The following is a 15239-nucleotide window of genomic DNA, read 5'->3' on the forward strand; positions in this document are numbered from 1 at the left end:
AAAAGTTTTTTAATCTGATGTCATCCCATTTATTAACTTCTGACATTATTTCCTGAGCTTTAGGGGTTTTATTGAGAAAGTCATTGCCTGCACCTATATGCTGGAGTGTTGATCCTACATTTTCTTATGGAAGTTGCATCATTTTCTGGTTTATTTCCTCGGTCTTTGATTCATTTTGAATTCCTTTTTGTGCAGGATGATAGATAAGGGTCTGGTTTCATTCTTCTACATGTGGAAAACCAGCTTCCCCAGCACCATTTTTTTAAAAGGCTCTCTCTTCTCCAATGTCTATTTTTGAAACTTTTGTCAAGGATAATATGTCATGTGCCTGAGTTCTAGAGTTCACGAGTTCATGTTCTGAGTACATAGAATGTAATTAGAATTGATGTTCAGGACTACCATCCTTACCCATGCAAGGACCTCAATAAGTTCTAATGCAACTGAGCCACAGTGTTGCTGGAAACCACTTATCAAAGACAATGAAGCAAAAATAGGGCCAAATAGAAAGGGTCTGAGTTCCAGAAGCACCACTTGAAGAAACTGCCAATCAGGAACACTCATTTGTATTTTAAGTGAACACTAAGTAGACTTCTTTCATGTTTGACCTACTTTTTGAAAAAAAAAAGTTAGTTGGAGAAAAATAATGTGACAGGTAGCATCAAATATTAACATTTTGATGTTGTGGAAGCAATCTGTGAATGAATGTATTGACAAGTAATTTGGTTTTATTCCCTTCAAAGTTATGATTCTAAAATTATAGGAAGAATTAAGGAAATAATTTTTTTAGAGACTGAGCACTTACTTGGAGGAAATAGAAAGTGAATGTCAGTGAATAAATTTACCAATAGATTACCATTAGGTCTTATTCAGATATGATTTGTTTTTAAAAGTATGATATTATGTCTTTCTGTATTTAAGAAAGCATAATCATTCTTCCTTTAGTTTTAACTAAAACCTGAAAAGCAGACATAAGAAAAACCTTATATAGTGGGCAATAGTGTGGAGTGGTCATGGGGTAATGCAAAGGTTTAAAGACAAGCTCCTTCGAGGACCTTGAATCAAATGGGCATAGCTACAGGAAAAATTTTTTAGAATAAACTGTCCACCCCAACAGCATTTGGTTAATAGCAATAAGAGAGGAACTGTAAACCCAACTGCAGGAAGTTGGCCCAGGCCAATTTTAAAGCTCTTAAAAGACTGAAAGGGTAAGTAGAGTAAAATTTTTGTTAATGTCAGTCACAGAAAACAAAGTCATAATTAAAGTTTAGTTAAAATGTGGATGCTTAAAACTTTCTTTCATATAATGTCATTTTTAGATGTTATAGAATTAAATTAGAACTATTAACAGAAACAAATTCTTTTTTAATTTTTGTATTTGTTCTTTTTAGTTATACATGACAGTAGAATATATTTTGACATATTACACATACATGGAGTATAACTTCCCATTCTTGTGGTTGCACATGGATGTGAAGTCAGACTGGTCATGTATTCATATATGCACATAGGAAAGTTATGTCTGATTCATCCTACTGTCTTTCCTATTCCCATCCCCCTTCCCTTCCCTTCATTCTCCTTTGTCTAATCCAATAAACTTCTATTCTTCCCTCCTCCACCCTTATTTTGTGTTAGCATCTGCATATCAGAGAGAACATTGGTTCTTTGGTTTTTTGGGATTGGCTTATTACACTTAGCATGATATTCTCCAGATCCATCCATTTGATTGGCAAATGCCATAATTTCACTCTTCTTTAATGCTGAGTAACATTTCATTATGTAAATATACATTTTCTTTATCCATTCATCTGTTGAAGGGAACCTGGGTTGGTTCCACAGCTTAACTACTATGAACTGAGCTGCTATAAACATTGATGTGACTGTGTCACTACAGTATGCTGATTTTAAGTCCTTTGGATATAGACCAAGGACTGGGATAACTGGATTAAATGGTGGCTTCATTCCAGGTTTTCTGAGGAATCTCCATACTGCTTTCCAGAGTGGTTGCACCAATTTGCAGTCCCACCAACAATGTATGTCTTTTTCCCTACATCCTCGCCAACATTTATTGCTACTTGTATTCTTGATAATTGCTATTTTGACTATAGTGAGATGAAATCTCAGTGTAGGTTTAATTTGCATTTATATAATTGATAGAGATATTGAACATTTTTTCATATAATATATATCCTTGTTGATCAATTATATATCTTTTTCTGTGAAGTGTCTGTTCTGGTTATTTGCCCATTTATTGGTTGGCTTATTTGGAGGGTTTTGGTGTTAAGTTTTCTGAGTTCTTTATATATTCTGGAGATTAATGTTCTATCTGAAGTACAGGTGGCAAAATATTCCCATTCTTTAAGCTCTCTCTTCATGCAGAAACAAATTCTTTTTTATTTTTACAGGCTGCATTATGACTCATTGTACACAAATGGGGTACATCATTTCATTTCTATGTTTGTACATAATATAGATTGACACCATTCATGAAATCATACATGTACATAGGGTAATAATGTCTGTCTCATTCCATAATCTTTCATACCCCCACCCCATCCCCCTTCTCATTTCCCTTTACATAATCCAAAGTTTCAACATTCTTGTCTTACCCCCTACTCCCCCAATCCCATTATGTATCATCATCCACTTATCAGGGAAAACATTCAGCCTTTGACTTTTTGGGATTGACTTATTTCACTTAGAATGATATTCTCCAATTCCATCCATTTACTTTCAAATGCCATCATTTTATTCTTCTTTATAACTGGTAAATATTATTTAATTGCTCTATTTCACCTATTTTTGGGTCTATAACATCAACTCCTAACCACTGTGACTTCACTTATGCTGTTCTTGCTGTCCTTCACTTTCTGTCCTTGCTAATAGAAGCTCACCATCCTTCTTCAGAAGATCACATGCTAGCTTTTAAAACTCCATATATTACATATGGCAATTGCATATATTGCAGTCACTCACACATCTCTGGGCATTTAGGTATAATCTTTTAACCACACCCAATTTCAAGGTATCAGGGAGATATTAGGTCATGTTGCAAAATACTGATGAATGGACTAACAACTAGCAGACAGACTAACAGACTAACAACTACTTCAATCTTTCTTTAAAAGAATATGAACTAAAAGTGAAAGTTTATAACACTTTAAGCTCTTTCATGCAAAGGTTCTTATTGTCTTTATCTTCTTTACTTAAAATGCTCTAAGGACCATGGGTTCTCATTTTGTATCTAATTAATTTTTTAAAATGAAAGAATTTCCTATAGCAAAAAAAAAAAAAAACACACACACACACACACTGAGAAAATGTAAGTACTACATACAACCTGCTCCTGAACACTTCTTCCTGGAAATAGGTCATGTATGTTCTCAAGATCATTGCTGAAGTTTTGACAACTAGCTCCCAGAAAGATTTATTAGCTGTTTTGCAAAATTTTATTTCTTCCTTTTTACTTTTTTAAATAAATTTGAATTGCAGCATTTCACAAATACATTGCTATACCACTCAGAGTTAAGTAAAAAAAAAACAAATAATACTTTAAGCAGAAAGAAATTTAGCACAGGGAATTAAAAGCTTGATTAATTCCTGTTATTTTTTAACTCATAGTCATCATTAAAGATGCAACCTAATTTTATGACCATCAGACCATTTACACTATCTCTCAATATCTTACTGTGTATGCTTCAAAATGTCCTGTCCTAGGCCTTTGATGATATTTATCCCATATGGCATCGTTCCTTCACTCAGTCATTCAGTCAGATATTTGTTGAGTAACTCCTGTTTCCTAGATGCTTTTCCATTCACTGTTAATATCATAGAATAAAACTTCTTCCCAAATGTAATTTACTTACTGAACTGGGAAACCACAGAAAATTTGAGGTAATCTGATGAATTCAGTGGTAGATATGATACTCCACGTTTAAGCAGAGGCAACTAGTCCAAAGTTGGAACTGAGGTTCGAGCCCAAAAGAGGGTAATGGATTTGTAAAAATATTAGAAGTTGTTAGAATAGAAAGGGTATTTTGAACTTAGAGCCAGTCTGCCTAAGGAACACATCTAAGAAAAGAGAAAAAGTCTGAAGTCACATCATCAGCAATGATATAAAAAATCATCAATAAATATATAAGGTATAAGTAGAGGAATACATAAAAAGCAAACTGAGGAAAGGAAAGAACAGAGGAGAAGAACAGAGGAATGCACCAATATAAAAGCAAAGAAAATGGAGTTTTCTTTGAGGAAGTGGTCAGCCTGGTCAAATACCACTAAAAAGTCCAACAAAATAAGAAATCATAGTTGAAAATTTATTTAACCCCCCAAAATTAATTTTGACCCTGGCAAAAATTCAATGAAGTTGTGAAGGAGGACAGAATGTTGCAAGCTGAGGAGTGAGTGAGACTGGGAAGTAGAATAGGTATAACCTCAGGGTTGGCTACAAAGAAGGGGAGAGAGAGACTGGAACTGAAGGGGTGTGCTCACTTAAGGAAAAGCTATTAGGTTTTTGGTTTTCACTTTCTATGACAAAAGGATTAAGCAATCAGTAGGGAAAGGGGCTTGAAGGTAGAGTGCAGACAGGTGTAGACCAGGGACTGACCCTGTGACTGTGGTAGAGGGCGAGATACAGGACACAAATGAAGGGATTCAACTTGAACAGGGGATTAAAATGTCTGTCATTTATTGTTATAGGGAAAACAAAAGAAATATGAGGACAGATCTTTTTTTACACTAATATGTTCATATCATCAAGAACTATCTTGTCCGCCACCCATTATTAGAGATGCGTTAAAGTCAAAAACAGTGCATTTATTCTGTCCTCCAAAGCCTTCTTTTATTTAAGTAATCCATCCACATAGAAAAAAATAATAATACATACTTCAGATAGAGCACTAATTTCCAGAATATATAAAGAACTCAAAAAACTCTACACCAAGAATACAAATAATCCAATCAACAAATGGGCTAAGGAAATGAACAGACACTTCACAGAAGAAGATGTACAAGCAATCAACAGATATATGAAAAAATGTTCAATATCTCTAGTAATAAGAGAAATGCAAATCAAAACTACCCTAAGATTCCATCTCACCCCAATTAGAATGGCGATTATCAAGAACACAAGCAACAATAGGTGTTGGCGAGGATGTGGGGAAAAAGGTACACTCATACATTGCTGGTGGGGTTGCAAATTAGTGCAGCCACTCTGGAAAGCAGTATGGAGATTCCTCAGAAAGCTTGGAATGGAACCACCATTTGACCCAGCTATCCCACTCCTCGGCCTATACCCAAAGGACTTAAAATCAGTATACTATAGAGATACAGCCACATCAATGTTCATTGCTGCTCAATTCACCATAGCCAGATTGTGGAACCAACCTAGATGCCCTTCAGTTGATGAATGGATAAAGAAACTGTGGCATATATATACAATGGAATATTACTCCGCCATGAAGAATGATAAAATTATGGCATTTGCAGGCAAATGGATGAAATTGGAGAATATCATGCTAAGTGAGATAAGTCAATCTCAAAAAACCAAAGGACGAATGATCTCCCTGATAAGCGGATGATGGCATATAATGGGGGATGGGAGGGGTTAACGTTAGGGTTAGGGTTAGGGTTAGGGTTAGCGTTAGGGTTAGGGTTAGGGAGAGGGGCAAGAATGGAGGAAGGAAGGACTGTATAGAGGGAAAAGAGGGGTGGGAGGGGTGGGGGGAAGGAAAAATAATAACAGAATGAATCAAACAATATTACCCTATGTAAATTTATGATTACACAAATGGTATGCCTTGACTCCACGTACAGAGAAACAACATGTATCCCATTTGTTTACAATTAAAATAAAGAAAAAAATAATAATAGCAATCTATAATTATTATTTATTTATAATAGCATTATAATATTTATATAATAAATAAAAATAAATGATATTTTATAATAAACAATAAAAATAGCTATTTCCCTCCCAAGAAACTCAGTTCTCCTCAAGGGAAACACTATTATAGTTTATGGAGAAATATCTGTGCATTCACAAATATATGTATAAACACATTTTTAAACAAATGACAGCACACCATTCTCTTATTTCGCTTGGTACTATCTCTTAAACATTGCTCCTTATCAGGATATCTATATCTATCTCAATTCTTCTTTTGGGGGGCTGGGGAGGGGTGCCAGGAATTGAACTCAGGGCACTCGACCACTGAGCCACATCCCAGTCCTATTTTTTGTATTTTATTTAGAGACAGGGTCTCACTGAGTTGCTTAGCACCTGGCTTTTGCTGAAGCTGGCTTTGAACTTCGATCCTCCTGCCTCAGCCTCCAGAGTCACTGGGATTACAGGTGTGTGCCAACAGAGCTATGTTGTTTTCCATTCTCTGAATATACACACCATGATTTTTTGAATCAGTTGCTTATTAATGGACTACTATTTGTTTCTAGAATCCAATTATGACAAGCACTGCTGAAAAATTATTAGTGTACATAGACATTTGAAAAATATTGAAAGTGAAACTGTTGAGTAGAAAAGTGTGAGCACTTTTTTTTGGTCAATGTAGCCACATTTCCCTTCAAAGAGGTTTCAGTGTTTTCTTCATTATTGTTGCTTTCTCTTTATCCTCAGCATGAAAGGCTGGCTCTTCATGCATGCTGCTGGTGGTTCCGACTCTTCGTCTGACTTGACCCCTGTCTGCCCTTCAGATCTATGGCATGCAAGACTGATGACCACCAGAAATTAACATCTGGTGGGGAAGGCTGCACCTACCACCCACAGCCACAGAGACCCACCGAGCTGCCTCACTGTTTCAGTATGGGCATGTGATGGAGAGATGATCCTCCAAATTCACTGGCTCTGAAATAAACCAGGTCATTGCCATGGAAGCCCCACCACATTTTTCAAATCACACATTTTCTGGGGAATTTTCATGTTCTGAATTCTTGATTTCTATATTTCTAAAATATAGTATAAGTTTTTTTCTCTATATTTAATTACTAAGAATGTAGTACATTTAATTACATACCATTTCTCGGGCTCATGAAAAACTATATGACATTTAACACAGATTTTGTCATAATTCTGTAAACAATAGGGGGAAAGTCCCCAGGGAAATATGCTATCAGCACAGGACCTGAGTAAGGGAATTATTATTGGTGTTATTATTATTACTTATTTTGTTTGCTTTTTGGTTTTTTTTGTTTTTTTTTCTTTTATTTTGTAGTTATTGGAACACCTTTAAAAAATGTTTCTTTGACGTACCTTAAAAATGTTTTTATTGGTCATGTGATCAATGTATAATCTAAGCATGTATGGAAATAAAAGTGAATTCCATTAATGTGTACAATTAATGTGTTAATGATTATTTTTTTAATATTTAAAACTGCTTTTATTTTTTTTTTACTTGTTAATGTTACTTTTTTATTATTATTACTTTTTAAGTTTTTAAGTTTGGCATCTGTGTTCAGATGCCAAACACATGATAGAACTCCAGACAATTGTTCTACTATTTGTGGCTGTAAGGCTTATGAAAAGTTCAGAAGTTCAGTATGGGCACATACGATTGGAAACAAAATATGATTACAATTGAATGCCAACCCAAGTGAAACATCAGGCCATTAATCAGCTTTAAATTCTGGTGACCTTAGTGTACACAGAGGTTTCCTGCCATGATTTTCTAAGACTATGACACCCTGGAAGTATGTCCAAAGGGAATTATGGAATTCTCAAAAGATCCTGACAATACAACTAATTTTAATTCACCTTCTTAAAGTTAATTGGAGAGCTTACAATGCATTGGAGAAAAAGAGAGGGAGCTTAATTAAGGCATCAAGTAATTCAACAGCCCAGAACCTCAGCCTAAAGATACCAAATTTTCAAAACTGCAAATCTTATTATATCACTTCCTTGCATTCCATCCTTAAGCATTGGTTCTCCCCTGAAGGATCCAATTCCACCTCCATAGCATATGTATATAAGTGCCTGCATTTCTAACATCATCTCCTTGCAGGACCCCACATTCATTCTATGCTCAGTTGGGCATTAGGGCCTTCCGCATACCACTCCTTCTACAGGTAACCATCTTCCACCACCCTCCCACCTTGTCTAAAGAATTTCAGTACTCAAAGCTGAGCTGAAATGTCAGCTTCCAGGGCTGGGGATATAGCTTAGTGGTAGTATGTGCAGGGTCCTGGGTTCAGTTCCCTGTACTTAAAAAAATCAGTTTCTGTGAAACATTCTCTTTCATTTCACACCAACCCTTTACTCTCAGTATGACACTCCTATGTGCTTCTTTGGTATCATATGCTTCCCTCTCTTAGCACCTACTTTGATTGGTATTATTAACACATCTGTATTTTCGTAAGCCAGAAGTTTCTTAAAAACAACAACAAAAAAATGATCTTATCTTATACATCTGTGGATCTTCAGTACTAACTATATCACTTGGTACGTGACTGGAGTTTAAGAAGTTTTGACTGCTCAAGAGTTCTGTGTTTAAAAACTCAAATCTACTGGTCTACATCCCACCATCAATGAAATTAGAGAGTAGACCACAGAACTCTGTCAGCTCCCAACAAAGCTCCTTTCCCATCCTCTCAAACCTTTATCCATCCCACTGCACTCGGCCAGGGACAGCATCAATACTAATTCCATTGTGCCCCTTTTCTCAGGATGGCCTGATCTAACTGCATTGAAAGTAGAAAAAGATTCTCCTGGTTTCTTTGGCTGCCTCCAGGATTTTATGTCTACCTCCTCTCTAAAACCCATGTTTTGAAATTCAAGCATTCTTTGGAGGAAGAAGACAGAGGTAAAAAAAAAAAAAAAAAAAAAAAAAAGAGAGAGAGAAGAGAGAGAGAGAGAATGAAGGACACACAATAAGTTATTTATTCAAGATTACTAATGAAAGCTCCCAGTATACTAAGCCTAACTCACCACACTCCCATGACCAAGGATAACTTAAGATGCCTCAGAGGTGCACTAACATAGTAAGCACTAGTTACATGTGTGGCTACTGAGCACTCAAAATGTGGCTAGTCCAACCTGATATGTGTCCTAAGTATAAAATTCACATAAAATTCCCAAGACTTATTGTGGAAAAAAATGAATCAAAATACCTTGGGAATAATTTGATGTTGATTACATGTTGAAATGATACTTTGATGTATTGAACTAACAGATGATACAAATTAATTTTGGTGCATCTTTTTAATTTCTCTGTGGTATCTAGGAAATTTTATTTGTGCCTCAATATTCTCCTGGACAGTTCTGCTTTAATGTTTATATGTCCTTAACCAAGAGTCAGGGGCTGGCTCTCCTCCCCCCTAAGCCCAGACACATCGAACTGTTGCCCATGGTGGAGGAGGCTTTTGATCCAAGAGAGATCCAGCATGCTGAACTAGACAGTGTTTCTGAGCTTCAGAGACTCTGCCTTTGAGACCCAAAGAATGGGCCACACTGACCAGTCTTCAGCAAATTCGTTCAAGTTCCAAGAGTCGAAACACCTTGGTGGACCTGATCTTACATTTCTTCCCAGGACCCAAAATGACTCCTTTCTTTCATTTTACCCCTGGCGATAATACATCTAAAAATTGTGTTCAATGGGATGAAAGAAGCTGCCTGAGCTGGAGGCCTGGCCTCTGAAGAAGGCAGATGGCTGCCACATTGAAGTCATTCTCTCTGGCATCAGAAAGCAAAGCAGAGACACCAGGTAAGGCAGAATGCTGCTAGAGTTGAGAGGGAGATGTATTCATTTGAGATCTGCTTATAGGCCTTTTATTTTATTCATTTATTAATATGAGGTGCTGAGACTCGAACCCAGTGCCTCACACATGCTAGGCAAGCACTCTGCCACTGAGCCACAACCCCAGTCCCGAATCTTCTTTTATTGAGGAAAAGTCATAAGAGTGACATCAGGAGGAAAAAGTGAGCAAACAGAGACAAGATTACAGCTGTGGAGGCTGCTGGAGAAGAGTACAGTGGACATGTTAATAAGATAATAATCAAAAATGACTGACATTGGTAATGTACTTTGATTTTACAAACATAGTACATGTGATCTCTTATTTGATCCACATAAAATCCCAAGAAATATCCTTTTAAGACATGAGTATGAGAGTTCTAATTTGCTGAAGTGAAGCCAGAAGGCAGTCATCAAATTTTGTGCCATGAATCGGATTTTTAGCATTAATCTACCAGAAGACAAATGAATAAGGAGGAATATGACAAAAATAACTTTTTGATTTGAATTTACACAGATCTCCCTGAATAACCAAAGCAGGTTTCTTTCTTTAAAAATCAGCACTTCTGTCTCTTTTCCTCCCTGGCTTCCTAAGGATTGGTCCCAACATGAATGACACAGCAACTATCCAGACCAGGAAGCACAGGACCAACCAGCTACTTCAGAGGAAAGAAATGGTCTTTGATGTCCTTCACCCTGGGAAGGCAGCAGCACCTAAGACAGAAGTTCAGGGAAAGCTAGCCAAAATGTACAAAACCACACCAGGCGTTACCTTTGTGTTTGGATTCAGAACTTATTTTGGAGGTGGCAAAAAAACTGACTTTGACATGATTTATGTTTTCTTGGATTTTTCAAAGAAAAATGAACTTAACTATAGACTGGCAAGACATGACCTGTATGAGAAGAAAAAGACCTCAAGAGAACAGCAAAAGGAACATAAGAACAGAAGGAAGAAGATCAGCAGGACGGCGAAGGCACATGTTGGTGCTGGTAAAAAGCTAAAGCAGGGAAGATTCTGTGATGACATTTTCTTCAGTAAGTGTGCAAATTTTTCATGAGCGTGATTAATAAACTGCAAAAACTTCAAAAAATAAAAATCAATACTTTTTTCTTTATGGAAATGTAATAGGAATAGGATCATATAAAATTTAAAAGAAGTAAGAAAGCACTGGTATTCATACTTCTCAAAAATAACTTATGCATTTTGAGGCAATTAGTTTTAATAATAAGGTATATTTATTGAGGGCCAGGCACTGCTATAAATGCTTTCATGTATTAACCATTTAATACCAAATACTCTATGATATAGAAATGATATTAGGATAATCTCCAATTAAAGTTGAGAAAACAGACTAATAACAATTTGAGTAATTTGCCCAGAGTCAATCAATATGGGATAAAGACAAGTTTTGAAATTAAGTAAGCAGTCTGAATCCAGAGTTTGTATCTATTTTGATCTACAGCTTTTTTTCAATGTATATTTTTCTCTGAATGAAATTAAATTGTACACAGTTCTATTTTTTTAAATTACCTGAAAGTGTCATGTTTATTGTTGTGTCATGTTCATGTTTCTTTCTCATAAGGGTAGTGTCATAATTATCACATCACTACTAATCATTGATTTGTTTATATTATAAATGCCACAATTCTCAGGTATCCTCATAATTCAGGACTCTTGTGGTCTTTAAATTAGACATCAGGATATATTAAAGCTGCATCAGTTTGGATTTCTTTGCTATTTTATCCACTATGTCCAAGTGTGGGCATTATTTTATGGCACTCAGTCTGACCAGTTACCCAGAAGTTCATCAAAACCACATAAACCTCTCAGGACCTGCTTTGCTATTTATCAAGACATCCTCAAAGTCACCAAATAACTGTGATTCCACTTGTACTCTTTAATATTTGTACATAGGTATTTCTTCACATTGTTATTCCATAATATTCTGACATGAGAAAAGATTGGCAAGAAGAGTAGGAATCTGAATTTGTGATGGAAATGTACTTTTGTATCCCTTCCACGCTAGCTATGTGATTCAATCTCCGAACTCTGTATAATTCATAAATTATGTCTGCTGCTGTCTTCAGTATCTTTATTATATTGATCAAGAAGTTTTGTGACTCCCGCCACACCACGTGTGTTCGGGCTGGAGTGCAGGTGTTCACTGCTGTGGATTGGGTCGGTGATTGTCGGGTCTGGAGTGAGGCTCTCCGTGGCCTCCTGGAGGTCACCATGCCTAAAGATCCAAAGGGAAAAAGTACAGTACGGGGAAAAAAAAAAATCATCCATCCATATAGTAGAAAAGCAGCTCAGATTACGAGAGAGGCCCACAAACAGGAAAAAAAAAAAGTTGAAGAATGAAAAGGCCTTACGTCTCAATCTTATTGGTGAAAAACTGCAGTAGTTTCAGAATCATCTGGATCCAAAAAAATCGGGGTATTCAAAAAAAGATGCTTGTAAATTAGTTGAAAGGTATTTAAATAGATTTAGCAGTGAGCTGGAGCAGATCGAGTTACATAACAGCATCAAAGACAGGTGGGGAAGGCGGCACTTTTCCCGGGAAGCAGTTATGGAGCAGCCGGTGGAGCGTGAGCGACAGCAGTATGAAGGATATGGCCTTGAGATCCCAGACATTTTAAATGCAAGCAATCTGAAAACTTTTAGGGAATGGGATTTTGATCTGAAGAAATTGCCAAACATTAAAATAAGAAAGCTCTGTGCTAATGATGCAGTTCCTAAGAAGGGCAAGAGGAAAACTATTTTAACTATAGACAAAAATTTAGAGGAATTGGAACTAAAAGGTGAATCAAATGATTCAGATGAAGAAATGACTCCAGTAGCTTGATTGTCTTTACTTGAGTTGAAAATAATTTGAGAGCTTCAAATCACACTCATTAATTATGGTAAATAATTATCTAGACATAAGAATTTGCTATTTACTTCATTTTCCTGTATAATGAGGGTCCCATTTGTAGTTTAAAAAAATGATGTTATGATTTTTATTTAAAAATGAAGGTTGCTTTTCATTTACATTAAGTTGCTAAAATAGATATAAGTTGTATTAGTCTGTTTTCAGTTGCTATAATAAAATACCCAAGGCTAGGTAGGTTACTTATTAAGAAAAGACATTTCTTTAGCTCATGGTTTTGAAGGATGAAAGTCTAAAGGAATGGCCCTGGCCAGGGCCTCTGGCTATATCACTTCATAGTAAATGACATCACAATCCATGCAGGAGGGTGGTGAGACAGGACACCAGAGAATAGGGAGGCTAGTAATGACTTCTCACTAGGCCCTCCTGTTAAAGGTACCATCACCTCTTAACATTGCCACACTAGGCACCAAGCTGCCTGTACACAAGCTCTTGAGGGACAAATACCAGAAGTGATCTTTTAAAGACATTTAATCTGAACTTTGTGCAAAGGAAAAGTAATATGTGTGAGGGCAAAATGTGTTTTCAATTTTTTCCTTATGTGGAAAATATGTAGGAAAAATTTGCCTAATCTCCCAAATGGGGTGAATGGACAATAACCTGTTTTCTAAGAGATTCCTGTGGACATTTCTTAAATTGTGATAATAATGAACTTGTATTAAACTGATTTCTCTCTTAAACATTAAACCTAATTTCTTTCCTTATAAAATGGGGAAGAATTTGTTTGTGAATTCATATTCATCAATAGGTTATACATTATCATTTATTTTTTCCTGAGCCAGAGGTAAAGGTTAGAAACAGAAGTAAACAGTCTCTGTGGTTATGTTGATCCCCACACTTATATATGTTATCTTTTGACAGAATAAATGATTTAGGCTTGCTCCTTTTATTATATATATTTTTTCTACTTTCTCATTGTGAAAAGTGGTAAGTTTCTAAAAGGTTAAATTGACATACAACAATATTTCAAGTGTCATGAAAAACATTGATGTATTAGAATTTTGTTGCAGAAAGTAAGCACAAGTATCCTTTAGTGTGTTTTTTAAAAGATGTGATATAAATATATTTATTTTCAAGGAAAGGAAAACATTAATGTATGAGGTTAACTTAATAACTGTTTTGTTAGCAGTTTATATGAAGTGTTATAACTTTTTTACTTTTGAAAATTAAAAATAAATTTAATTTAAAAATGTCAAAAAAAAAGAAGTTTTGTGAGTTAGGAGAGATTCTTGCCTCTCTTGGGCACCTCAAGTCCTTCTTATCATTTCCCTAAAAATATCATCAGTGTTTTATATGAAAATATAGATAACACATCAATTATCAGATTTTTCTGCAAAACTTTTTCATATTATTTCCTATGGCCAAATATCCTGAAGTAAAATTATTATGTCAAGTATATTATGATACATAGTACTATCACTTTCAAAATAATTATTCCAATTTGTTCTTTTACCAGCATATACATATATTTTTAATCTTTTTAACTCACACATAAAAGTTATACATATTTATAAGACCATGTGATGTTTCAGTACATTTATACAGTGTGTAATATTCAAATATGGGTAGACATAGCTTCTCAATATTTATCATTTCTTTGCAGTGAAAAAAATCCAAAAATCTTTCCATTAGCATTTTTACTTAAAATATACATTATCATTATCTATAGTTAACTTACTGTGCAGTAGAACACCAAAATTTATTTTTTCTAGTTTAGTATTTGTTGACCAGCATCTCCTCATCCCTGCCTCCTTCCTGCTCTTCCCAGTCTCTTGTATTCACTATTCTACTCTTGTTTTCTAGATTAATATTTTAAAATTTCATGTATGTGTAAGATCATGCGGTATTTAGTTTTGTGATTGTCTTATGTCACTTAACATGTATCTCAGTTCTTTGATTAAAAAATATTTAATTCTTGTTGAAATTTTCAGCTTTTTATTGTTAATGAGATTGGATATTGTTAATGCTTAAGAAATTATATTTCTACTTGTGTCCCTTTTCCATATGCTTTCTGTCAATTTATCTATAGAGAAATATATCTCATCTATGGATGAAAATAAAGTCTAATAGTGTGAAAAATAGGTAAGTAGATTCAGTCATACCTGTTGTAATTCCCTTCTCATTTCCCCCTAAAAGAAGTTGGACACAATTCACCTTCCAGAGGCCTGCAGTTAGAGACAGCCATACCATGCAGTTGAAGCCCATGAGATGTAAGCAGACCCTCCTGTGCTGTGTTCCTACTGTTTTCTTCCTACCTGTGTGATGCTTGGAGTTGCAATAGTTATTAATAAAGACTGCAGAACAGAAAAGTGGAAAAGAAGAGCAAAACAGTCAGTCTTTTGGTGACATAACTGAGTCACACTATCAGAAATGCACCTCCAGACTTCTCGTTGCATGAAGCCAGCCCTGCTTGTTTACTAGGGTTTCCTTTATTCCAGATGAAAATTATATCTGATAGAATAGATGTAAGTGCTTTCTGATTTACACTGACAGCACATGGTCTCACAATTCATGAAATAACCTACCTTATTTAATCTCAGAAGAACTTTTTTCCATTCTGAAGTTAATGTAC

General features: G+C 35.5%; 1 protein-coding gene and 1 pseudogene across 1 annotated transcript; both read left to right on the forward strand.

Annotated features, from left to right (window-relative positions):
- Nucleotides 1-10345: 10345 nt before the first annotated feature.
- LOC124976418 (40S ribosomal protein S24-like) lies at nt 10346-10795 on the forward strand. The gene has a single exon (XM_047539303.1). It carries the CDS (start codon nt 10346-10348, stop codon nt 10793-10795), a length of 450 nt encoding a protein of 149 aa, XP_047395259.1.
- Nucleotides 10796-11970: 1175 nt separating this feature from the next.
- LOC124978318 (translation machinery-associated protein 16-like) lies at nt 11971-12583 on the forward strand (annotated as a pseudogene).
- The last annotated feature ends 2656 nt before the right edge of the window (nt 12584-15239 follow it).

Source organism: Sciurus carolinensis, chromosome 2, assembly GCF_902686445.1.
Source record: "Sciurus carolinensis chromosome 2, mSciCar1.2, whole genome shotgun sequence".
NCBI classification, from domain to species: Eukaryota; Metazoa; Chordata; class Mammalia; order Rodentia; family Sciuridae; genus Sciurus; species Sciurus carolinensis.

Coding starts and splice junctions, on each gene's coding strand:
- LOC124976418 (XM_047539303.1), top strand. CDS start 10,346: ATGAATGACACAGCAACTATCCAGACCAGGAAGCACAGGACCAACCAG.